The sequence below is a fragment of the Typopeltis vanoorti genome, chromosome 22, assembly GCF_054136105.1.
Source record: "Typopeltis vanoorti isolate ZY-2024b chromosome 22, IOZ_Tvanoo_1.0, whole genome shotgun sequence".
NCBI lineage: Eukaryota > Metazoa > Arthropoda > Arachnida > Uropygi > Thelyphonidae > Typopeltis > Typopeltis vanoorti.
In genome coordinates this window covers 40,991,614-41,019,520 of record NC_143570.1, presented here as the reverse complement: position 1 = coordinate 41,019,520, position 27,907 = coordinate 40,991,614, and the positions used below count along the sequence as shown (strand labels likewise).

General features: G+C 37.0%; 1 protein-coding gene across 1 annotated transcript in view; it reads left to right on the top strand.

Annotated features, from left to right (window-relative positions):
• The window catches only part of LOC150094345 (proto-oncogene tyrosine-protein kinase ROS-like), a 719,271-nt gene that overhangs the window by 84,883 nt on the left and 606,481 nt on the right, over positions 1-27,907 (top strand). The window contains exons 3-4 of the mRNA XM_090412445.1: positions 3,860-3,919; positions 19,840-19,869. Coding sequence (XP_090268571.1) covers positions 3,860-3,919; positions 19,840-19,869 — 90 coding nt within the window. The remainder of the gene's footprint in view (positions 1-3,859; positions 3,920-19,839; positions 19,870-27,907) is intronic.

Sequence of the window (27,907 nt, the reverse complement as noted above, 5' to 3'; positions counted from 1 at the left end):
CTGAGTGAGTGAGAAGAATTGTATAATAACAATGGTAATGATAATAATAATGATAATTATTATTAGCCACCAAGGCCCTGGAACCTGATATCTGGTGAAACATAATTCAGCAAAACTTAATATTTTTGAGGTTATTTAAAGGTATTAATTTTTTGATGCCTTAATATAAAATATGGCAGAAGTCATATTTTGGAAAATATATGACTTCTACATTAATTCAACCATGATATCTTCTTGGATATAGTTTCCACTGATGAGACCTTAATAAAGGTAAAAACTGATCTGAGTGGTGGTCCTTTGGCCTTCCCTTAATACATAGCAATATACATACCCAAAAAGAAGATTGCTTTGCATTAGGATATACTAAAGCAGTTGATTTGAAGTCAGCAGTCTCTATATACAAGTAACCTAGTCATGAGGATACTTCACACATGAGCTTTGTTTGCTTACACTTGGGTAAAGGATTAAACAAAAATATAATTTCTTATCAAGTGCAATTTATTCTGTAACCAAGTGGAAAAACTTTCTACATACATAGATTAGAAATCTTTCTGTTTAAAATTATTTGTGTTATAGTTTTCCCAGTGTCTGGGTGGTGCATTTAGCATGTGCTGTGATGATCACGTAGATACTGGGATTGAGCTTCAACCATGTTGTTCTTAGTTTTGGTAAAATGGAGTTAGAAAGAATTCTTCTTAACTGCTAGCTTGTAGTGAGTCAAAGCAATATGTGGAGGAGCCATAGATCGTTAGGTGTGTGTTATTTGTAACTGTTATAGTAATTCTGTTGATGGTATTATGCTGTTCAATGTGGTTAAGGAATCCTAATATAAGTATGTTATTTTAATGTTAGTTCAGTATTCAGTGTACTAAATACGATGACAAGATCACAGAAAATTGCTTGAAAGGGTGCAATCATAAATCTAATATATAAACTGCTTTTGATAATTTACTTGCTAGTGAAAGTTTGGTTGATGTAACATTATTCTGTGAGGGAATTACCCTTAAAGCTCATAAAGTTCAAGTTTAAGTAAACATCAAGACTTTACATTTAAGTGTGATCAGTCTCATAGGAAGCATACCTGAATGTAACTGATAGAGGCATGTGAAGTCAATTGTGCTGTACAGATTCTCCTGGAACAAAGGAACTGATATTTTTAAATGATTGGAATATATTTAATTATTTTGAACTGACCAATTTGTACAGCTTATCTTACAGCATTCTAATATGTTCTGATGTTTTTTTTTATGGAATAGAAAGTATGGGAGGGGATGGGATTGAGAATGATAATGAATGAATGAATGAGAATGACAGATTATTTAGTAACCAATTAAGTGAGTGTGTGCATGGAATGAAAAAGTGTAGAAACACATATGCAGAGATTACTGAGTGATGTACAAAAGAATGTGAGAGAAGATGTGAGAAGAATAGGGACAAAAATCATGCAGCAATAGGTATAAGGGGCATGAAGATTAAAAGAAGGAAAAAAGATATTGTGCTGTATGAGGAATCTATAATTAAGGATGTGAAAGATGGCATGTTATCCGTAGTCAAAGATTAGGGATATAACTGAGGCTGTGAAGTTGCAGAGGGATAGAGTGAGTGAAATTATTGTAGTGTGGGAATGAATGATCTAGGTAGCAAAAGATTTTCTGTGAGACAGGATTTGAAAGACTTGATGATAGCAACGAATGCATAGAGCAAGAGTGGAGGGATAATGAATGTGTTACCAAGATTTGACAGTAATGAATTAGACAGAAGAGCAATTATAGAAAATGAAATGATGTCAAGATTGTGTAAAAACTTTTATAAAGAAATGAAACTGAATATTCATTTTATGAATGTCTGGGATGAGTTTGATAAAAGAAAGGAAATTTTTAAGAGTGATGGTTTGCACTTAAACGGATTGGGCACATGGCACATAGAACATTTATTGAGAGTAAATGTTCAAAAACAGAGAAATGGGATTTGCTAGCGAAGAAGCAGGTGATAGAGTCAGCTGTTAATAGTAATAAGGTCAATAATCATTGTGAATGTGGGATTAAATATTCTCAGAAAATAAATTGTATACAGAGTAGGCTAATTCACACACAGGAAGGATATGGGAGAAAGGGGGGTTTTGCAGTTTATATATACTAATGCCAGAAGTATTCAGAATAAGTGTGAGGAAATTTTGGTATTAGTTAGTGCAACTTGGCCAAAAATTATAGGAATTAGGGAGACTTAGTTGACTAAAAATTATATAGTTATAGTGGTAGAATATAAAGGATACAGTATTTTCAGAGAGGGCAGAGGAAACAGAATAGGGGTAGGGGGGGGTTACTGATAGACGAAGAATTGAAGCTAAAAAAGCAAGAGGGTGAGGAGTGGTTTGTTTGCATTGAGGGTGGTTGAACCATGGAATGCATTGCCTGATGGAGTGGTGAGAGCGAGAACGGTCAATGAGTTTAAGGAGTGGTATGATAGACTGTGTTTCTTAGGGGGGGGGGACCTCCCCTCGATGAGTCTTGATAGATTTTGTGTTTCTTAGGAAGGACCTCCCACGATGAGTCCTTTGACTCCATGGAGGCTTGAATAATAATAATAATAATAATAATAATAATAATAATAAGAGCAGAAGTGGCTCAAGATAACAGGTATGCAGAGGGCAGTTCATTTGGGCCTATTTCATGTGAGATAGAGATCAAAAAGATGAAATATGTAATTAGTTGCCACTGTAATCTGGGAGGTATAAGGGAAAATGTAGATGGTATGCATTGGCAAATTTGCTTAATGAATGAAGGTCAAGTAATTATTATGGGGGATTTTAACTATGGGGACATAGATTGGGAGAAAGAATGGTCACAAGGAACGAAAGAAATGGAGTTTGTAAGTTGTTAAGAAATAATTACCTGAGATAGCATGTAACGGAAGGGACAAGAGGTGAAAGGATGGTGAGGGGTTCTATTGCGTAAAGTTCTGATCAGATCTCATTTGGATTATTTTGCTGATATATTGTCACCAGGATTTGAAGGAAAGTGAAGAGGCAGATAACAAACATGAATATCAGGACTATGCAATGTTAATTATGAGGATAGTCTGAAGGCATGCAAACTGCAGAGTGTGTGGATAGAAGATATAGATTTTTTTTCTTTTTATGGGTGGTTCCCACTCATGAAAGGTTATTATAAACCTGTAGTACATTTTGTACTGTGGGTAGGCTAAGAATTTTATCAATTTTATATATATATATATTTTTGTAATTTTTTAATTTATTTTTTTACATAGTCCAGAAACCCTACTATAGGGACCAAAAATGGAACTTTTTCTCAAGCTTCCAACTTAGGCCTCCAATAAGCAGGGTGGTGGGGTCTCATACCAAGTAATGAAATTCATCTCCAACCTAAAGAATGGATAGGATAAAGACATTTAAGCTGTTGAAAGGTATTTACTGAATTGACACTAGTGAGATTTTTCATATGGTAGAATTAGAGGAACAAGGACAAAAAAAGTGATCATCGCTGGAAGTTACAAAAGGAAGGACTAAGAAGGTAAGTTTTCTGCATGGAAAGTAGCAGAAGCATGGAATGCATTGCCTGAGAGGGTTGAGAAATTGCAAATAGTGGATGAGTTTAAGGAGTAGTATAATAGAGTTTGTGTAGTATAAAGAGGACCTCCCACTATCTATAAGTCCTATGATTTGGTGGAAGTTTGGAATAATTATAATAATGAATGTGTTGAATGTTTTTATGGAAATTTATGTCAAATGCTGGGGCTTCTTATCACTCAGCATGTTTATATATTAGTAAAACTTAAAAGTTTCAATATCTGTGTACCTTATATGCATATCTGATAATTTTTTGTTTTCTTTCTCTCTCAGTGTAACTATGGATGCATGCACTGGAAGAAAGCAGTTACCACTTCCTGTCAAAATATATGTGTAAGTGTCTATTCTGGCTTTAATTGCCACTGATAGCAATAATACATTTCTTTAATATCAGATATAATACTATAGTTTCATTTTTGAATATAACAAAAAATCATCATCATCATGAACTGGGGGCTCACTGCCCGTGGCATCCATCGGAGGCCACGGGCAGTGAGCCCATGCCTCCTTCACTATCTTCTTCCACCTTTCTTTGTCCAGTGCACAGTGTTGCAGTTTTTGTACACCCATTCCACACCAGTCCTTTATGTCATCTATCCATTCTTTGTATGGTCTACCTCTTCTGTTTACACCGTCTATAATACTAAACATGAATGTCTTTATCTTCCGGTCCTCGCTCATTCTTATTTATTAGCCAAGTTTCAGATCCATACAGTAGACCACTAAAAATGCATGTTTCCAGTACTCTTAGTTTTGTTTGCAGGCCGATCGCTTTATTTTTCCAGATGTTATCCATGGCCTTCAGATTTGTTCTTCCCTTTCCAATCCTGATCTTTATTTCTTGTTTACAGTCCAAATCATATGTCATTTTACTTCCTAAATATGTGAATTATTCTACATTTTCTATATCAATTCCATCCACTTGTATCTTTTGTTTCATGTTCTTCTCACCAAATACCATTGTCTTTGTTTTTTCCAAGTTCATAGCAAGTCCAAATCTTTTCCCTTCCTCATTTAACAGTTTCAATGTTTTTTGTAATTCTCTTTCGCCTTCTTCAATAATAACAATGTCATCTGCAAATCTCAGATTGTTAATTCTCATCCCATTTACTGATATTCCTTTTGCATCTTCTGTCATTTTATCCATTGCTCTTTCTAAATGTGTGATGAAAATGCTTGGTGATATTGGGTACCCCCTGTCTAGTACCTCTGCTTGTTTTAAACCATTTCCCCAAATCATCACCTATTCTAACTGCTGCAACTGCATTCTTATAAACATATTTTAATATAGCTATTAGTACGCGTGGATAAGCTTATGTGTTCATCAGACATTTTTGTAATAGATTTCACGGTTTGATATGAACACAGATGATTAAGAAAATAACTATTTATTAACTTAAAAGCTAATATTTCGCTGGTATTATATCCAGCATCTTCAGAGCACACAACACAAAGTTTGTTACAAATGCAAAACAACCACAATCGGGTGTAACAGTGGGGCTAGTAAAAGTAATTGCAGCGTGCAACACAAGACTAAAGTCCTAATATGGCACCATCTAGGTTTAAAGAAAAAAAAAGGCACGTCAGAAAAGATATCTAGAGTGCTTAAAAAAAAAAACACCAAACATGCACAATATTTAAACCTTATGTAAAATTAGCAACTCTCATCCATTCACCTAAGGACAAATGCACCCCTTTATCACATCCAAGAGTCTATAAAGTGTGCCCTGACAGGAAGTTCACTGAGGCGGATGTCCACATCCGCCTCAGTGAACACAAAAAATATATCCGACACCTTCGCTATGGCAAGTCAGTGCAGACCATGCTTTGGATACCCCTGCACACAGGATCAATTGGAAAGAAACAAAAGTAATGCACAGAAGCTTCTACAAGTCAGAGAGGTTATTCCTGGAATCAACAGAAGCCTTAAAACATACTCCAAACCTTAACATGTAGGGCTATATAAATCTACCAAAGATTTGGAAGACAGTCATCTTAAGACCAAATTGATATTTATTACTTTTATTTTATTTCATTTTTTCAAACTTTCTAAGACTATCATTTGGACTACTATTTCAAAACTTTGATTTTTTTTTTAAACCTAGATGGTGCCATATTAGGACTTTAGTCTTGTGTTGCACGCTGCAATTACTTTTACTAGCCTCACTGTTACACCGGATTGTGGTTGTTTTGCATTTGTAACAAACTTTGTGTTGTGTACTCTGAAGATGCTGGATATAATACCAGCGAAATATTAGCTTTTAAGTTAATAAATAGTTATTTTCTTAATCATCTGTGTTCATATCAAACCGTGAAATCTATTACAAAAATAGCTATTAGTTTTCTGTCAATTCCATACGATTCTAGCACTGCTAATGTCACTTTCTGGTCGATACCGTCAAATGCCTTCTAAAAATCAACAAAGCAAGCATGTATACTTTTGTTATTTTCTCCTCCAAAATAACAAAATAACAAAAAATGCCAATAAATTATAGGTGTATATTATAACTTAGGTCTTCATCATCATCATCATCATCATCAAATTCCTGCCATGTACCCTCAAGGGGTGTACAGGATATGATAGTATTACATGAAAAATTTACATCATTACTAACTTCCTATCTACAATTTTCCTCGAAATCAGTCTGCTACCTGTCAAGACTCCAACATTATCAGATCTTATATTTCTATCTTCTAAGGCACTTTGTACCGTATCGATCCACCTATATCTTGGTCTTCCCCTGGGTCTTTTTCCTGCCAACATGGCAGAGAACACTTGTTTTGCTAATCTTTACCCGCTCATTCTGTTTAAATGACCATACCACCTGGAATTAACTCTGCTAATGCATTCCTGGACGCTGACAATGTCAAGTTCTTTCCTAATATCCTTGTTAGCAGGAAAAAGCAATCTCTAGTCTTTGGTTAAGTGTTTTACTTCTGACCCAGCTCTCAGATCCATAAGTTAAAATTGGTTTGAACACTGTCTTGTATAAAGCTAATTTAGTGTTTTAACTAATTTCTTTCTTATTCCATATAAATTTATTCAGTTGCATTCCTACCCTACCAGCTTTGTTGATTCTGTTGTCTAAAGAGTGGAATAAATGAGTGGAATAAGCTGCCAGAATCTGTTGTGGATGCTATGCGTGAATGATTTTAAGGCGAGGTATGATAGATACTGTGTGAAAGACAAATAGTTGTTCTTGACATGATGTTAAGGCCTCCCTCGATGAGTCTGTCGACTCCTTGGAGTTGCCCGTAATAATAGAGCTAGGTTCAAGGAGAGTTGTAAATGAGTGGAATAAGCTGCCAGAATCTGTTGTGGATGCTATGCGTGAATGAGTTTAAGGCGAGGTATGATAGATACTGTGTGAAAGACAAATAGTTGTTCTTGACATGATGTTAAGGCCTCCCTCGATGAGTCTGTCAACTCTTTGGAGTTGCTCGTAATAATCATAATAATAATAATAATAATAATAATATCTTTTTCTCCAGTTTTCATGTCACATTTATCATCTCTAATTGCTTTTACATACTCTTTCGTCCATTTCTAAGCTTTTTCAATCGCCTCCAGGTTATTTTGCCCCCCTCAAGAATTGGTCACTTGGTTTTCAAATGGATGAAGAGATGTTGGAGAGAGTCCAGAGGTGACTGACTAAGGCAGTTTCTGGTCTCTGGAATTTGAGTATGAGGAAAGATTGAGAAGATGTAATTTGCAGAGTGTGGTGGACAGGAGGAAGAGGGGAGATGATATGATAGAGACCTACACGTTGGTAAGGGGCTGTTATAGGACCAATGCTGGAGAAGTTTTACAGAGAATAGTGGGAGATCAAGGGAGAACCAGAGGTCATCCCTGGAAACTGTATAAAGAGCGTGTGAGTAGGGGAGTGAGAGAGGCAGGTTTTTTTCGTGCAGAGTTGTGAATGATTGGAATGCCTTGCCTGAGAGTGTGGTGTCTGCAGAGAATTTGAGTGTTTTTAATGCACAGTATGATGAGCTGTGTTTATGATAAAAGGGACCTCCTGGATAAGTCTTAGACTCCATGGGATCTTAGGTAATAATAATAATAATAATAATCTTGCTACCTTCTTGATATTTATTTTCTATGTTCTTACCAAAGTCTTCCTATGACTTTTATTTTGCTAGTTTTACACAGTGTTTAGCTTTCTTACATTTGTCTCTGTATTCTCTAAGAGCACAATCTGACTTATTTGCCAGGAACTTTTGATATGCTTTCTTCTTTTCCCTTCACTGCCTCTTTAATTTCCTGTGTCCACCATGGAGTTCTCATTTTTCTATCCATGCAGACAACCTCACCACATGCCTCTCTGGCTGAATCAATCAGTGTTTTTTTCAGGGCTTGCCACTGAATCTCCAAGATCTGGTTCCTGTTCTCAAACTCCTTCATTTTTTCTTCAATAATGTTTGTGTATTTTAGTCTACAGTTCACATCTGAGAGCTGCTCAAGTTTTATTCACTTTAAAACTTTCTTACATGGTCATCTTTTCAATATGAAATTCAGTTTTATTCTGCTCAAGACTAGATCATGATCACTTCCAATTTCAAATCCTCTGTACACTCTGGTGTCCTGAACCAAGGATAAAACATCACTAGCGATAATAACATAGTCAATGACACTTTTCTTCATGCATGTTAAATATAACAATAACACTAGATGTTAAAATATCTAAACCTCTCTTTTGTGAAAGCAATTTCAGAAGAAAGTTACTATCCTCTGGGTTTGTAGTTTAATTTTTGTAGTTTTTTTCCTGATTCAAAGATATATGTTAATCAATTAACTAATATTTTCATTCTTATTTGATAGCTCTGATATTACTCAGCACCGTTTCTAATTCAAAAAGTTCTATAGCTGCACTGCCATTAGCAATTATTGTTATTAACATGAGTCAGTGGAGTTAAAAGATTAATTGCTGGAAGTCCATATGCTCACACAAAAAGATTATTGAACTTGGCTTTAAATCAATTCACAGTTTCTGCACTCACCACACTCTCCGGCATTGCATTCCATTCACTAGCCACCATCCAAGCTAAGAACCTGTACCTCACAACCTTGCTCACATCCTCATACAACTTCCAGGAGTGGCCTCTATTCCAACCATTTTATGAAAAATCAGATCTACATTAATCTGGTAATAATCTGTTATCAACTTGTAACTACTACTTGCATTACAATGCACTCTGGCAATGTATTCCACTTATCAACAACTCTCCATGCAAAAATACTACTCCTCACACCCTTCTTCACCACATCTTTATACAACTTCCAGGAATGGTCTCTCATTCTTCCCATCTTAACATCCACGCTTTTTATAATTCCTTCTGTATTAATCTGATGAAATCCCTTAACTAACTTGAAAGTCTCTATCATGTCTTTTCTTTTCCTCCTGTCCACATTCCCCTGAAATGCACTTCATAACCAACACACCAAAAATCCTTATATCACTTTGGTCATTCTTCTTTGGGCCCCTGTAGTATTTCCACATCACAATGAAAACCAGGTGTCCATATGTGGTGTGACCAATGCCTTATGTAGAGGCATCACCACCTCCTTATCCCTATATATCAATGTACATTTTATCATAGCAGCAATGCGATGTGCCCTCGGAACTTCAGTCCACTGTCTACCATTACTCCAAGATCCCGAATATAACATACACTTCTGAAGCACAGCACAACCAATACAGTATGTAACCTTATATCTCTGTATCCAAAAGTGTAACACCTTGTATTTATTAATATTAAAACTCCGACCCCCCCCCACTCATTTGTCCAAGCTAAAAGTCCTCGAAAAGTGCCTCGGGCGGCACTTTCTTGGCGTTTAAGAAATCTTGCTATACTGTCTATAAAACAGCAACTGAGTGAGTGATGAAATCGATGATTTTGCTAACAGAAAAGCAAGAAAAATAACATTTTAGAATGTTGGAATTAAAGTTTTACTTCAAAAATAAACATAGTGTTTTTAATTTATTTCCCTATAAGTCCTTTTGACTTTTTATAGTATTTTTGGCCAATTTGGGGACTGTTGTGAGAAATTCATCAATAATAATTGTTCCAACTGAGGAGATTCATCTTTTCTCCAACAAGCATTGATAGAGGCTCTACCCTTGAAGAGGGGTTGATCCCTTTGCTTGGATGAGATTTAGAATATGTGCAGAAGGTCCAGAGAATGGCACTGAAAAGCAATGATAGTCACAAGTGTCAGCAAGGTTTCTGCAACTACCACTGATTATTTTAAAGTCACATTCTCCTTTGTACATTTGCTTTTATTCCTCAATGTTCCTTTTTTTCTTTAATGTGTGCTTTGATGTTATTTTGCCAACATGCAATGTTTTTCATTGCCTATTAATCAAAAGATGGATATCCCTGTCATTTTTTTCAAACCAGTTTTGATGTTTCTTAGAAAGATAACCAGTCATTTCTTTGTAGCCAACCAGAATGGAAGAACTAATTTCTAAGCAGTGCTACTCAACATTCTTTGCTCAGTGGGCAATTCATTGTGGAGACATACCTATTCCAACTTTGGTGTGTATATTGAGACTAAACCATATTCTTGAGGAATTATTAGTGTAGATTGCAAGACATTAGAATCCTATTTCTAAAAATAGTAAAATAATAATATTATTATTATTTTATGGCATCTCTGTGGAGTCCAGAGACTCATTGTGGGAGACCCAAATCAACCATCATACACACAAATCCTCTCATACCTCTTCTTGAATCTATTCACTGTCAGAGAACTCACAACCAATTCTCGCAATCCATTTCACTCACTCACTACTTGTTATGCAAAAAAATCTGGTCCGCACACCCCTACTTACTACACTCTTGCACAACTTCAACGGCTGCTCCCTAGTTCTTTGACTACTTGTCGTATATTGAAAAATTTCCTTTGCATTGATTTTATAAGTCCCCTTTAATATCCTAAAAGTTTCTATCATGTATCCTCTTTTCCACTTAGCAACTAAACTTGGTAGCTCACAAAACTTCAACCTATCCTCATAGGGAGAATTCCACAGACCTATAACCAGCTTAGTCACTCATCTCTCAATCATCTCTATCACTGCCTGCTCTAAGTAACTCAGGTGATCAAATCTGTGCACAGTAGTCAAGAATTGGCCAATTCATAGCCTTATAAAGAGGAATAATAAGTTCCCTATCTCTTTACTGGTTAGCATGTTTTTTCAACATCCAAGTAATCCTTTGAGCCATTTTACCAATTATTTGTAATATGCCCTCTGAACTTCAGTCCTCTATTCACCATTGTCCCCAAGTCCATAGCCTCATCAATTTCCTGCAATCCAGTACCATCAATATGATACACCATATGCAATCTTTTTCTACCCGAAGTGCATAACCTTACATTTTGCAATATTAAATTGACCATTATTATCCTTTTCCCACAATACCAATTTATTTAAATCAACCTCCAGGATATCGACATCGCCTCTATATGCTATTTCACTTCCTAGTTTCGCATCATCACCAACCAACAAAATATCTCCTTTTAATCCTTCCCTATATCATTGATATACAAATTAAAGAGTAGTGGCCTTAGTACAGAAACTTGAGGTATTCCACTAGTCACCCTCATTCTCCTAGAATCCACTCCACTGTATATTACTCTCTGGTGCCTGTTTGTCAGCCACTACCCCCCCCCCCCCCTCTATGTCCTCATATCCTTTTCTATTTGCTCTAACCTGTATAATAATTTTCCATGTGGTATTCTGTCAAAGTACAGCAATAGCCATTTCGTTTATCCAGTTCTTCTGTCACTTTAATATAAAATGTGGATAAATTACTAAGACAGGACCTACCTTTTATTAAGCGTGCTGCCCACTATAGAGCATTGCATCCCTTTCCACCAATGTTGGATTTTGCCTTTAACCAACTTTTCCAATACTTGAACAACCACTCCTGATGTATTAATTGGTCTGCAGTTTTCTACTTCTCTTGTGGAGCCATTTTTATGCAATGGAACTATCTTACCCTCTTTCCACTCCCCTGGAGCATTCGCAACTGCAAAATCTCCACCTGCATGATATATCTTTGTAAAATGATCTGAGAGAAAAAAAAATCCTACATTATGTAAGAATATTTTTAACTAAAAATTTTGTTCTGGTACATTTAATGTCATGAATTTAATGAAGATGATGATTCTTGTTTGAAAGATTTCTTAAATATTCACTACCATCTGATGAAAGATATTGCATTATAATTTGCAATATCTGCATACCTGCTGATACCTTAATATCTTTTCAAAAAGAGGAGTGACATTTTTCTGGAAATGTCCATTAAACTTCTATTATCTCGCTGTGGTTACTAGGGGACATGGAAGGTGCCTCCTAATAGACTGTGTGATTTATGCATTGGGGTATCCCCTGGGCAATGGTGTTAACACCAGCTGATCTTTCTGCTCCAGAAGCAACTTTTACACAGTTATTATTATTATTATTATTACCACCCCAAGGCCTCATGGAGTCAAACGACTCATCTGGGAGGACCTTTTATCACACACGCAGCTCATTGTAACGTGTTTTAAACACATTCAAACTCTTTGCAGACACCACATTCTCAGGCAAGGCATTCCAATCATTCACAACTCTGCACAAAAAAAACCTGCTTCTCTCACTCCCCTACTAACACCCTCTTTATACAGTTTCCAGGGATGACCTCTGGTTCTCCCCTGATCTCCCACTATTTTCTGTAGAACTTCTCCAACACTGATCCTATAACAACCCCTTACCAACTTGTAGGTCTCTATCATATCTCCCCTCTTCCTCCTGTCCACCACACTCTGCAAATTACATCTTCTCAATCTTGTCATATTCGACATTCCAGACGTCAGAAACTACCTTAGTCAGTCTCCTTTGGACCCTTTCCAACATCTCTTCATCCTTCTGAAAACCCAGTGACCAAATCTGGGCACAATAGTCCATGTGTAGCCTAATCAAAGCCTTATACAAAGGAACAAGAATCTCCCTACTTCTACAAGTCAGTGTCCTCCACATCATTCCCAGAAGCCTTTGTGTTGTCTTCACAATTTTGGCGATGTGGCATCTAAATTTTAGATCCTTATCCATTATCACCCCCAGATCTCTTATTTCCTCTACTTCCAACAATATATTCTCACCAAGCATAAATTCTGCATCCCATCTTTGTTTTCCTAATTTAAATACCTTACATTTTGCAACATTGAATTCACATCCCCATTTCCAATCACTCAATCTATTCAAGTCTTCCTGTAAGGCCACAACATCTTCACTACACTTCATGGTTCATCCCAACTTTGCATCATCTGCAAACAACTGAATATCTCCATCCAAATCTTCACCTATATCATTAATATACAAGTTAAACAGTAATGGACCTAAAACAGACCCCTGAGGCACTCCACTAGTGACTTTCCTTTTCCTGGATATCGCTCCGCTATACACAACTTGTTTATACCTATCAGATAGCCAGTCTCCAATCCAGTGCACCAATCTAATATCCAACCCCATCTGCTCTAATTTGACTGTCAACCTATCATGAGGTACTCTATCAAAAGCCTTTGTGAAATCCAAATATATTATTGTGTATCCTTTTCCTCTGTCTGAGGAATCAGTCAGTCACTTTATTGTAATAAGTAAGTAGATTAATAAAACATGACCTCCCTTTAGCAAATCCATGCTGTCCATCAAAGATAATACCATTGTTATCAACCCAACTCTGGATTCTAGTTCTCACAAGCTTCTCCAACAACTTAACCACAACACCTGACACACAGATAGGCCTATAGTTTGATGCTTGAGTTCGATCACCTCCTTTATGAAGTGGCACAATCTTGCCCTCCTTCCACTCCTTAGGAACTTGACTGAGTGCAAGACTCCTATTAAAAAAATATGTCAAGGCAGGTGTCAACACCCTGTCACATTCTTTCAGAAAACTTGGTGATATATTATCAAGTCCCACAGCCTTATTAACATCTAGTTTACTCAGCTCCCCATACACCTCTTGCTCACCTGTATGAACTGCTCATTAAGTATCTCCACCACACATTCCACAATAGCTGTCTTTATACCATTTTCTCCAATCAGTGTCATCCTTCCATAATCATTCTTTCTTTTGCTGGCTACATATCAAAAAAACTCCTTATGATTCTTTTTGGTTTCATTAGCTAACTGCTGTTCATACCTCTCTTTAGCTACCCTCACCAACCAAGTCACCCTCCTTGCCTGGTCCTTGTAGACCTCATGGAATTGGTTATTTCCACTTCGCTTATGCTGCCTCCACAATGCCCTCTTTCTCTGTATCGCATGCTTAATCTCTTTATTCATCCATCTCACACCTACTTTATTTAACCTTCTCACCCTTGGAATATATTTAGACATTGCATCTACTAGATAGTTTTTGAAAATCCCCCAAACTGCATTGATCTCTTTTCCAGCTAACTCCTCATTCCATGTTACACCCACAAGCTGTCTCCTGAGCTCTTCATAATCATTCACCCCCCCCCCTGGTAGTTCCACATATACCCTTTTCTCACAGAGGTCCTCACACTGCTGGCAACCACCCAGGTAGTCACCTCATTGTCACTCTCACCAATTGTTGGATGATTTGACACCTCATTTATAATTACATCCTCTGATGAGATGACCAAATCCAAGACCCTCAATTTTCATGTGCCCTCTGTTACATACTGTCTGAGGTAGTTATCCCTCAAAAACTCAAGAAACTCATTTTCTTTACTTTCAGTTGCTATCTCATCATTCCAGTCTACATTTTGGCATAATTAAAATCACCCATAATGATCACCCTTTTCTTATTTACTTGGCTAATTTGATTGTACCTTTCATTATCACCACCATCCGCATTACTTGGTCTATAACAACATCCTACCAAGTATTTGATTCCATTCACCTCTATCTCACACCATACTGCCTCACTCAAAACCACTGGCACTATTTCCCTGTTGCATCTCTACTTTATATGGACATAACTCTTTCTCTATCATCAATAGCCTTCCCCCTCCCTTTTTACCTCTTCTGTCCTCACGAAACACATCATACCCTTCCATCCCTATTCCTGTCAGGATGTCATCCTTTTTCAACCATGTCTCACTTATTCCGACCATTTTTGGGTGAACAGATGCAGTTAGTGCAACCATTTCATCTGCCTTGTTTCTTATACTTCTAGCATTTGTATACAAATACAACAGCTCATTTCTGGATCTACAGTTAGTTCCACTGATACCACTCACTCGATATGATCTCTCCATGCTCAACTGGGGCCATTTCCCTTTCTGCTTCTTCATTTTAAAGCCCTTTTCAATTCCAACTGTTTTCTCTTGATCCCTGATCATCCCATTCCTTTCCTGCTTACACATGCTCACCTCCTTTTGGAGCATCCACCTTTCTCATGCTGTTTCCCCCTGTCCACCCTGAGCCTCCCCTTTTCCCTGCTCCTCTTGCACACCCATTCTCTCATTTTCTATACTCATACCACTCACTTCCCCATTCATAACCACCTCTTCAATCTCTCCTGTCTTACTCTCCCACTCTTCCACATCACTTCCCACTCGATCTGATTCATTCTCTCTATTCACTTCTCTACCTTCCAGCAGAAGTCTCTTCAAGCGACTCACACCATAACCACTGAAATGCAGCCCATCGCTCCTATACAGCTCACTTCGTCCCTCAAACTCATTCCACACATTAACAAACTGCATAATCCTTGCTCTCCACCTCATTTCACCACAGTCATATATAGGCAACATGCTAACTACCCTTCCTGTCACACTATTCTCTTTTATCCTTCTAAGCAGGCTCCTGATATCCATTATGATGTTCTCTTTATCCTCAGTCAAATCATTCGTACCAATTAAAACCATTAACTCCTTTGCTCGCTCCTGCCTCATATCCAATGCCTCAATCACTCTACTCATTTTACTGCCTGGAAAACATACCTTGTGCATCCTCTCATCCAACACACTTTTAATAATGGAGTCACCGTACAACATCACTCGCTCATCTTTCGTTATCTCTTTCATGCCATCATTATTTATTTGAATAGTTTTTACCCGAATTTTCTTAATTTCATTCTGCATCCATTTCATTTCTTGCCTCATCCAATCCATTTCAACTTCCGAATCTCGCCACACATTCTCTCTATCATCCAATCTTTCTAACTTTCTAACTCTCAACCCCCCTCTTCTCACTTTCACTCTCATTCATCCTTCTTTGTTTCCGTACTTTCGGTCCAACATGCATCCAACGTTCACTATCATTCTTCACATTTTCACATTCATTCATTTTTCTTTGTTTCTGTACTTTCAGTCCAACATGCATCAAATTTTTGCTATTATTCATTCTTTTTTCGCTATCATCCATTCTTTCAATTTTTTTACTTTTGATTTCTGCGTCATGCCATTTCTAGTTTCATTCATTCTCTTAATTTCGTTTCCTTCCACCACTTTCCCCTCACTTTCGTCCCTTTTAACATCCATTACGGTTTTCAAATCGCTTTTTTTCTTTTTTACTGATTTTTTAACATTTTTTCACCTCTCTTTCTCACCATCCTTTTCTTTCAAATGTACTCATTTTCCCCACAACAAGTTCACTACTAACACTTTCTGTCATCAAATTCATATTTGCATTCATCAATTCCTCGTTCAGGTCACACTTCGCACACACCCTCCTTCCATCCTCACCAAATATCCACAAATCATTTATGTAATCGAAAGAATACATATAACAGACCTCACACTTAACGAAACGACTGAAATATAAATTAAAGTCACGGAATGACAATGCCGCCGCCATTTTTTGCAGGTTACTAAGTCTAATAATCACAACGTCGTAATTAAGTTTTGGCAAAAAAAAATCCCCCACACTAATAAAACCGGTAGCGCACAACATTTACAGCCTCTCTTACTCAAAGAATTACGCATATATATTTAATTATTTTCCTAGAAAACTTATACCGATCAGGAGCTCTTCTTATACATGTCTCTGTGCTTGATTCACGAGCGTCCTATGAATTTCAGAAGATGGGACTAGATTTTATCAGAGTCTAAAATGACAATAATTTCTGTGAATATAGAGGATCTCTCAGCACATGAAGAAGAACTGTTGCATAAACTTTGTCAAGAACTAAATTGTGATATACTGTGTATATAGGAAACACACAGAGATATAAATCAACTCCAAAAATTTCAGGAATGAAATTGGCAGTGTAATGTTCCCATAGCAAATATGGCAGTGCCATTAGACCAGACCTTCAGATCCTAGCAACATCTGTTACAGAGGAGGATGACATGGAGATAATCACTGTAGAATTGAGTAAATCTGTCATCTATTCCATTCTACAAACCTCCAGATGCAGCTTTCTCCTTTAAACTTCCTGCCAATCTTAAAGTGTCTTTCTTTATTAGTGACTTTAATAGCCACAGTAGTGTCTGGGGTTACTCACAAGATGATATGAATGGAGAGGCTGTGCTATAATAGGCTGAATCATACCATCTATCCCCTTATGCATGATAGTAAAAATCCTTCTTCATTTTACAGCAGAAGATGGAAGTAGGGCTATAACCCAGATCTCATCCTTGTGAGTGAGAAGGTAGCCCACCAGTGTGTAAAAGCTGTTTTGTATGCCTATTCCAAATTCAGAACATCGACCTATAATGTGTCAATTACTAGCAGCAATCCGACTACAGATTGTTCGCTTTAGATGAAGATATAATTTTAAAAAGGCAAACTGGGAAAAATTTTCCAACTCATTAGATGAGAAAATCAAGAACATTAACCCAATTCCAGAGGCCTATGACCAATTCATTGAAGCCATTTGGAAATGCTTCTGAGAAGCCACCCAAGAGGATGTAGAATTAACTATTTCCAAGAATTAACTTCCGAGATGACTGCTCAACTGATAGAATACTGCAAGTTATTTGAAAGAGATTTTTTTAGTGATGAAACTATCGTAAGCAGATAACAGGTTGTTACATCCATATCTGAAGCAAAACAGGAAAAATGGATAAAGTTAATGTATGAAATAGATATAGGAAGGAGTAGCCAAAGCAAAGCTGAGGCGTCTAGTAGCCCCCAGGCTACTAGACACCTCAGCAATGACCCAAACAAAACTTCGACACATTCTAATGTCTCCACAAATCAAATAGCATACCAGCTTCTTAAAAGTGGCAAACCTATAAATCCAGTTTGAATACAAAAGACAGGTCTTCAGAGGGAATATGGAAAAGAAACAAATATTTTCTCCAAACCCTTTACAATAGAACTTAATAGGGCAATTAAAATTTGTACGAAAGGAAAAGCAGCAGGTCTGAATGAAGTTTGTATTGAGCAAATCAAGGAATTTGATCCTGCAACCAAGGACTGGATGCTGAATTTATTCAACAATTGTATTGATACCTGCAAAATACCCAAAGTTTGGAGAAGAACTAGAGTTATTGCAGTTCTCAAACCAGGGAAAGATGCAAGTGATCCCAAAAATTATAGACTTATTTCTCTATTGTGTCATCTATATAAGATTCTTGAGTGAATGATCCTCGAAAAATTAATGAGGATAATTGATCCACTCCTAATCCCTGAACAAGCTGGCTTTCGAGCTGGGAAAAGTTGCACATTACAAGTTCTTCAACTAATACAATATATTGAGGATGGTTTTGAGAACCAGAAAATTACAGGGGTAGTTTTCATAGACTTAACTGCTGCTTATGATATGGTAAACCACTGCATCTTGTTAAGTAAACTGTACAAAATGACGAAAGATTATAAGGTAACTCAACTAATTAGATGCCTTCTTCAGAATCGAAGATATTTTGTTGAATTTCAAGGACAACGTAGTCGTTTGAGGAATCAGAACGGTCTCCTTCGAGGCAGTGTTCTTGCTCCGATGCTTTTTAGCATCTATACAAATGACCAGCCTCTCCCCAAAGATGCAAAAAGTTTTATCTATGCTGATGATCATGCCATTGTCACTCAGGTGGATCATTTTGAGAGTGCAGAACAAAAGCTCTCTGAAGCACTGATTGAACTTAGCCATTACTATAGTGAAAACCAGTTGAAACCTAATCCCCAAAAAATCAAGTCTGCACCTTCCATTTAAAGAATAAACAGGCAATGAGGAAACTACATATAACTTGGGAGAGCACTCACTTAGATCATTGTCCAACACCTAAATATTTAGGGATAATTTTAGACCATGCTTTCACTTATGAAAGACATTGTATAAATACAAAACATAAAGTAACTGCAAGGAATAGTATTCTCCAGAAACTATCTGGCACTACCTGGGGAACACAAGCTCAAACAATAAAGACCACTACCTTAGCTCTATGTTACTCGGCTGCAGAATACGCGTGCCCTGTATGGTATAGATCCTGCCACGCTAAGCAAGTGGATGTTGCCTTAAATGAGACATGTAGACTCATTACTGGTTGTTTGAGACTGACACCTCATGAAAAAAATCTATTCTTTAGCTGGCATAGCACCTCCAGATATTAAATGTGAGATGGCAGCTAGAAATGAGAGGCTGAAGGCATCCGTGTCTACAGACCATCCCCTATTTGAATACCAACCTGCCCATCAATGGTTAAAATCCAGGAAAAGCTTTCTTCATGCCACCGAAAGCCTTACTGAACCACTCCAAAAATCAAGACTAACTTCATGGAAGACAAGAAATAGTCACTTTACAGATTGGGTTGTACCACAGAGAAAACTGGACTACATGGAAAGCTTTAAATAGGCTGTGATGCAGCATTGGAAGATCCAAGGATAATGTAAAAAAGTGGGGACTCTCATGTGAATCATCCCTATGTGAATGTGGGGAGGAGCAAACTATGGCTCACCTCTTGAACTGTAGGTTATGTCCCTTTAGCTATACAATGGACAATTTGATTAATGTGACACCTAATGCTTGTGATCTGGCCAAATTCTGGGTAACAAAAATTTGATGGACCTTCTAGTGTACTTTTACATTGTGTACTTATGATGTAAATTGTGTTGTTTTTCTTTTCTTTTTAATTCCAATATATAATCAATTATTTTTTGTAAATTTATATGTATTTGAACTATGTTGCTTCTCACACGAATAAATAAATAAATAAATAAACTGTGGTTACTATTAATTCACCATCGCTTTAATTAAAATTGTTAATATTAAAAATATATAAACAGTTATCAAGGTAATACATTTTTGTCAGTATAGTTAAAAATTATAAATCAGATTTTTTTTTCTTTTAGAAAAATGGTATGCACTTTATCAGAGGAGGGGTAAGTGTATGGTAATTTGAAACTATTGCAGATAAAATAAATATTTTATTGAATACATATTTTTAAACAAGTTTCTTAATATATTCATACCAGGTTTGCATATTATTTATGTAATTATATTTACATGATATGTAATTTTCATTGCTTTTCTATTCTACATACCACTGTCATCTGAAGAGGCTTAAAAAGTACTAATATGCCATGTGTTTGTAGCTTGTCACATTGGATTGACAAAAACAAAAGGTGACAGTAACATAGGATTTTTGACATAAGGAAGAATTAATCATAATTTGCATATTACATATGAGGGAATGTGGATTAGAGTTTGATGGATATGAGGAAAAAGGAGGTATGATAGAGACCTTCGAGTTTATTAAGGAATTCTACCAGATTAATACAGAAGGAATTACAAAAAAAAGAGAGGAGAGCAAGTTTGGAAGAACGAGAGGTCATCCCTGGAAGTTGTATAAAGATGTGGTGAAGAAGGGTATGAGGAGTAGAATTTTTACATGGAGAGCTGTTGGTTAGTGGAATGTATTGCTGGAGTGCATTGTGAATGTAGGGAGTGTAAATGATTTAAAAGTATAATATGATAGACATGTTGTTCATGTGGGCTTCTCACGATAAGTGTACTGACTCATGGAGGTTAATAATAATAATGTTTCTTTCTTTTTGATACTTCTGCATGTCTATTCATCTTCCAAAATTAAGACTGTTTTTTTTTTTTTTTTACTTTCATCAGTTTGGGAGCAGGGAAGAGAAGGGAAGTTGACATCTAATTTACAGTCAGATCCTCTGATGTTAATACCAAATTCTAAACTTCTGATCCTCATGTTTCCTCTAGTACTTGTTTCCTGAGACATTTGACCTTCAAGAATTCCAGAAATTGCATTCTCTTACTTCTGTATGCCATTTCTTCTGCCTAATTTATACTACTACAATAGTTCAAATCTTCAGTAATGATCACTTACTTCGCACTCACAAGACTGATCTGCCTAAACATTTCCTACTCATTAGCCTCTGGGCTTCCTGGCCTGTAGCAACATCCACTAAATATCCTTATAGTGGATAGGAGTTTTGCTTGCCTCAACTTCACACCATAAACTCTGAAAATGAGAAGAGACATTTCCTTCCAAATTGTCTACTTTAATAAAACATAATTCTACTATTATATGATTTATTCTTTCATCAGCTTCTTTGGCATTATCATTTTTCTATGTTTGACACAACTTCACTACATGGTTCCCTAGCTGAGCTAGTCAAGATTTTGTTGCTCAGTTTTTATTGTTTGTTATTGTTTTCAAATCCCTTTAATTTTTCTTCAGTAATTTTTTTTCCATCAGAAGATCTGAATGTGACTAAGATGTCATACTTGTCCCCTGTTGGTGAGAGTGACCATGTAGTTCTCACTTGGACGATGAATAGGCACATGGAGGTATTAAAACAGAAAGAGTGTATGTGGAATTATAAGGTGAGTGACCACCATAGAAACCAGCTTGTAGCAGTACAATGGACAAAAGAAGAAGGTCATTAGTGCATGGGAGATACTTAAGGTGGAGGACAGTTGCATTAGGAATATAAGGCTTGTGCTAGGAAAATTACTAGTAAGGAGAGAAAAATTAGAACATGAGAGGAGACTGGCACTTTATGATGACTTTATGATCTAATGATCACTTTATTAGAGTGACCATGAGTCACTCTAATAAAGATTTTAATAAAGTGACTATAATTAGAGTCACTTTATTCCTAGAAGGATAATGAGTAGTGAAGTGTTAGAAGTGAACGAATCGGATATATTCCAAATACTGATTACAGTAAATGTCAGTGGGGCAGGGGCAAGATGAAATTTTGCCATGTGTTTTAGAGAATGTACTATAGAACTAACTGAACCATTAACTTGGCTTTTGATGAAAGTCTTACAGGAGACAGGACTTTCCTGTCCTTACTCTTTTCTTTCTTACAGGAAAGTCTACCATCCTTCCACTCTCCTTCCCTGGAGAGTGGAAGGATTGTAACTAGTGCCACTGCATAAGGGTGGTGGTAGAATGGAGGTATCAAACTATAGGCTTGTTTGTATTTCTTCTGTAGTTGATAAGATTTTGGAGAAATTGGCAGGAACTCATATAGAATTGGACAGATGAGGGTGATATTATTTATGCAGGTCAGCATGGATTTGTTAAAGGGCACTGTTGTTTTAGTAATCTGGTTACTTTCTGCAATAGAGTAACAAAAGCAGTGGATGAAGGTAAGGCATATGCTGTCATTTTTTTTCCCAAGGCATTTGAAAGGGTGTCACATCACATCACAAGTTGATTTTTAAGTTGCATCATATGGGTTTGGATATCAGGTTAGGGGATTAGATTGGTGATTGGCTTTCTGATAGATATCAGAGAGTTGTATATGTAGGAGCAGTATCAGAGAGTGGGAAGGTTACAAGTGGAGTTCCACAGGGGTTCATTACTGGGACCGCTGCTGTTCAATCTTTATGTCAATTATATTGTCACAGGACTACAGGGAGATATTCAGTTGTTTGCAGATAATGTGAGACTTGGAAGGATTATTAATAATAGTGCTGATGTTCTGGCTGTTCGAGAGGATCTGAGTAAGCTGGAAAATTGGGAACAAATAAAGGGTGGTGGCAGAATGGAAGTATCAAACTGTTGGCCTGTTTGTAATTTCTTCTGTAGTTGTTAAGATGTTGTAGAAACTGTTAACATATCAATACAGAATGCAGTTGAGGGCAATGCTATTTATGCAGGCTAGCATGGATTTGTTAAAGGGAACTCTTGTTTTAGTAATCTAGTTACCTTCTACAATAGAGTAATAAGAGCAATGAATGTGGGTAAGGCATACACTGTCATTTTATTTTTGTAATTTTTAAAAGGCATTTGACACTTCTCACATTGAACATTGTGAGAAGTGGAGGAAGGAAGCAAGGAATCTTGAGGTGATTGTAGATAGAAATTTGAAGTTCCAAGGACATATTGCAAAGGTTGTGAAGATATCTCAGAGAGCTGCTGCAGTGTTGAGGAGGACATTGGCCACTGGAAATAAAAGTGTGGTGGTCCCATTGTGTAAACCTTTGATCAGCCCACATCTGGATTTCTGTGCTCAGATTTGGTCACTGGGAGTTGAAGGGGATAAAGTAGCCTTGGAGAGAGCTGCAGAGATGGATAACAAAAGTGATATCAGGACTGTCCAGTGATGTTGATTATGAGGATTGACTGAGATATGCAGACTGCAGAGTTTGGTGAATAGAAGACAAAGGGAGAGGGGATATGATTGAGATATTTAAGCTGTTGAAGGGTTATTATCATATTAACACTGAGGAGATTTTTCATATGGTAGAATGAGGGGAAGAAGCAAGGACAAGAGTCCATCTCTGGAAGTTACAAAAGGAAGTGGTGAGTAAAAAGGGCAGGAAGTAAGTTTTTTTGCATGTGTTGGGAATGTGTAATGCATTGCTTGAGAGGTTAGTGAAAGTGCAAACAATATCTAGGAGTAGTATCATAGATATTGTTGACCTCCCATGATGAATCGTGCAACTCCATGGTAGTCAAGAAAATAATAATAATAATAATATTTGTTCCAGTAATTTCAAAGTTCAGTATGATAGACATGTTCTGGTTGTTATACTTAGTCATATATGTATGAAAATTCAACTGCATCTATAAAATCAAGAATAAATATGAAATTTGCTATACAAAAAGCAAGATGCCATTTCACCTAAATTATTCACAGCAGCCCTAGAAGAAATTTTTAAAAAGATGGATTGGTAAAATAGAGGAAATGTGGTAAATGGGAAAGAACTAAATTGCCTATAATGTGCTGATGACATTGTGCTTTTAGGAAAGTCTGCAGAAGAACTTCAACAAATAATCAATGAATCAACAGTGCAGAAAGTAAAAAAAAAGGATTAAATATAAAGCAAAACAAAACAAAAATATTATATATATATATTGAACTGGTTGGTTCTCCTCAGAGATCAGGCACTGTTTAAGTAAAGCATCTATCAAGAAATTAGGCGATCCCTCACACCACTCCTTACAAGTGACTGAAAGATTGTCCGACTCAGCATTGGTTCCACTCAGTGACAGGCTCACCCTACCACTGAGCAGAACTGCTCATATTCCACAGAAAAGCATCCACCTGTTTTCTAGCAGAGATAGAAGCTCTGCTAGAAAACGCCAGTCCCCAGAGACTCAAATTGGTCTCTAGACAAACTCTCCACTCACTCCCCCCGAAATCTTAAGTTCCTCTCAGCGGGAGCCAGATCCAGAAGAAATAAGAGAGAAAAAACTCTCATTGAGTACTGAGGAACTTGAAGTGTCAGAGAGGCGTATTTTTCATAAGTGAACTGTTGGTCAGTGCGTAAAGTATTTACTAAAATAAAGAGCTAAAAGGCTTTGGTTCAGCAATGCAAAATTATATAAATCAAGTATATATTAAATCCAGCATTATCCAGTAGGTTTCTGTGTGGTCTCTGAGGTGAACCAACCAGTTTGAAATAGCTGTCAGACTAGTGAAGCATTATCAAAATGGACCAATAAAAGGTGAATATATGGACTCTTGAGCAAGCGCTCATGTCTTCTATATGGTCCATACTAGGGCAACTCGTGAATGCTGGTGAGTGTATTCCAGTATTCCAGTAAGCTCTCTGGTCAACTTTTTTTTATGAAATTTTCATAGACTCTACATATTCAGCTTTGAAATAATGCTGGATTTAATATCCACTTGATTTGTATAATTATTATTATTATGATTCAGGCCTCTATGGAGTCAAAAGACTCATTGTGGGAGGTCCTTCCTAGAAAACACAAAGTCTATCATACCATGCCTTGAACTCATTGACTCACCACTCCATCTGGCAATGCATTCCACAATTCAACCACCCTCAATGAAAAGAAACCAGTCCTCACCCTCTTGCTCACAGCTTCCTTTTGTAACATCCAGGGATGGCCCCTGTTCCACCAAGCAAAAAAACTTTCCGGTGTCAACCCTGTAACTACCTCTCAACAACTGTATATTAAGTTATTCACTTTATCTCTCTAAGGAAATCTGACATATTCTTCGACAAAGAATTACAATTCTTTGTCGAAGGATTTTCCACTTGGTTATACTATAAATTAAAGATGCCAAGAAATTATATTCTTGGTTTCATCCTTTATTAAAGTGCAAGCAAACAAAATTTGTGTGTGAAGTCATTTCATGACTGGGCTACTTCTTGGCATTCCTTAATTTATAGAATTACAATTATTAAAAATTAATTTCTAGCTATCCTGTATATCTATTTTTTGAATTGTGATTAAATACAGAGGATAACTACAGGGTGTTCGGGATAAATTTGACAGTTTCGTAAGGAAAAAGAAAATCTTCTTTGTATCTATTAAATTTAATGAATTGACAAAAAAACATTACAGGCAGAGTTAATTACAATACTATCAACAAGATTTACTCAAAATAACCACCATTAGCATCGATCACAGCTTCAATTCTGCTTCGGAACCTCGAACAAGCTGATGCTACAGTCTCCCTGGGAAGGGCCGCAAAAACTGTTTTAATTTTATCCATTAACTGGGCTTTTGTATTACTGGAAGTGCGATTGGTGTCTTTTTCAACTGCGCCCCATACAAAATAATCCATGGGGTTAAGGTCTGGGGAGTTTGGAGGCCAAACATTTGGACTGGTGAAGTCGTAGAAATTTTCAGACAACCATTTTTGACTTTTCCCAGAGGTGTGGCAAGGGGCCGAATCCTGCTGCCATACATACGGCCTACCATTGGCTACCCTTGTTATCCAGGGCTTGACTACAGTTAGCAACTCCACGAACAAAGCCCGAATTCCAATGCCAGGGTTCTTCAACACCTGTTCCTGCAGATTTGCGAGGAATTCTGCTGTACGAACGCAATCAGATCGTCTGCTAGGGATCTTTCTTCTTGCTACATCCTCGTAGTCACCATTGCAAGTCTCTAGTTCATGCCTGATTGTTTTTACTGTATTCAGGGAGCATTGGGCAGCAGTCGTAATATCCTTATTTTGATGGCGGGCACGAATCATCATGATACAAGTTTTTCTCTTCCATGATTCAGGTGGGTTCCAGCTATCCATCCTTTCTGACATCTTGTATATGAATGAAGAAGGGTCCAAACTTTTAAATGAAGAGAAGTGTGTGTTAATACATGTAACTTACGGAAAAATATAATTAATTATAAATATGTCAAATTTATCCCGAACACCCTGTATATTGCCATTCTAGAATTACATAATATAATCTCAAAGAAAAATTGTCCAACTCTCTACCTCTCACAATTAAATATATTCATTTCTGAAGGATATTGAACACCATACAAAAAATGAACATAATCTTCATGTAAAAGTTATTATTATTATTATTAAAATTTGACTTACATGGAGTCAGAGACTCATTGTGGGGGAGAGGTACACACTATTGCACACAATAATCATCTAAACGTTCCTTAAACTGATTCAATGTGTCTTCACAATCAATACACTCAAGCAATGCATTCCACTCACCAATCACTTTCTCCATGCAAAGAACCTACTCCTCACTCCTCTGTTCACACCCTCCTTATAGAGTTTCCAGCAAGCAATGGCTTCTTATTCTACTTCCCTCTCCCATTCTATGAAAAATCTCTTCCATGTCTACCTGATAACAACCCCTGACCAGCTTATATGTCTCAATCATATTCCCCCTCTTCCTCCTATTCATGAGGCTCTGCAACTTACATTCTCTCAATCTGTCCTCGTACTCCACATTCCAAAGACTGTGACTACCTTTGTGAATTTTCTCTGTACCCTTTCCAACATATCCTCGTCACCATGAAAAGCCGGTGACCAAATCTGTGCACAATAATCCATATGAGGCCTGATCAAGGCCTCATATGGATTATAACAAGGCCTCACAATGGAATCATAACTTCTCTATTTCTGCATGTCAGGGTCCTCCACATCATTGCCATTAACTAATGTGATGTCTTCACAACTTGTGCAGTGTGGCCCCTAAATTTCAGGTCCTTGTCCACCATCACTCCCAGATCTCTCATCTCCTCTACTTCCATTAAAGTTTCCCCACCAAGTGTATACTTTGCATCCCATTGTTACTTACCAAATCTTAAAGCCTTACACTTTGCAACATTGTACTGATAGTTCCACTTACCTGCCCATCCATGCAATCTATTCAAGTCAGTGGAACTATAGTTCAATGTTGCAATGTGTAAGGTTTGAGATTTGGTAAGCAACAATGGGATGCAAAGTATACACTTGGTGGGGAAACTTTAATGGAAGTAGAGGAGATGAGAGATTGTAAGGCCATAACATATGCTTGACTCTGCATTGCTCTCCCCAGTTTTTATTATCTGCAAACAGCTGCAGTACACTACTGACCTTTCTCTTTTGTGATACTACACCCCCATATACAACTTTCTGATACCTATCCAACAGCCAGTCACTGATCCATCTCAGAAGTTTGTTATCCAATCTCATTTGTTTCAATTTATTTAAGAGCTTGTCGGGTGGCAGTCTATCAAAAGCCTTTGCAAAATCTAAGTATAATTATATATGCATCTTTCTGGTCCAAGGTATTTGTCACCTTATTATAGTACTGACATAGTAAAGTAAGTAAGTGAAGTAGTGACATAGACAAGTAAGTAAGTGAAACATGATCACCCCTTAACAAACCCATGCTGATAACCACAGAGAATACTGCTGTTATCAACCCATTTCTGTATCCTACTTCTCACAATCTCTCCAGGACCTTCACCACAATGCCAGATATACAAACTGCCCTATAATTTGAAGCTACAGCCTTATCACTGCCTTTATGCAGTGGAACAATTTTACCCTTCTTCCACTCCCTTCGAACCTGTGCTCAGTGCAACTACCAATTCCCTGGAAATTCCCTTAAGATGTGCGGTGATATGTTATCAAATCCTATTGTCTTATTGACATCAAGGTTATTTATTTCCTCAAATATCTCCTGCTCACTCACAATTAAGCCACCCCCCTCCAATGCCCTCTA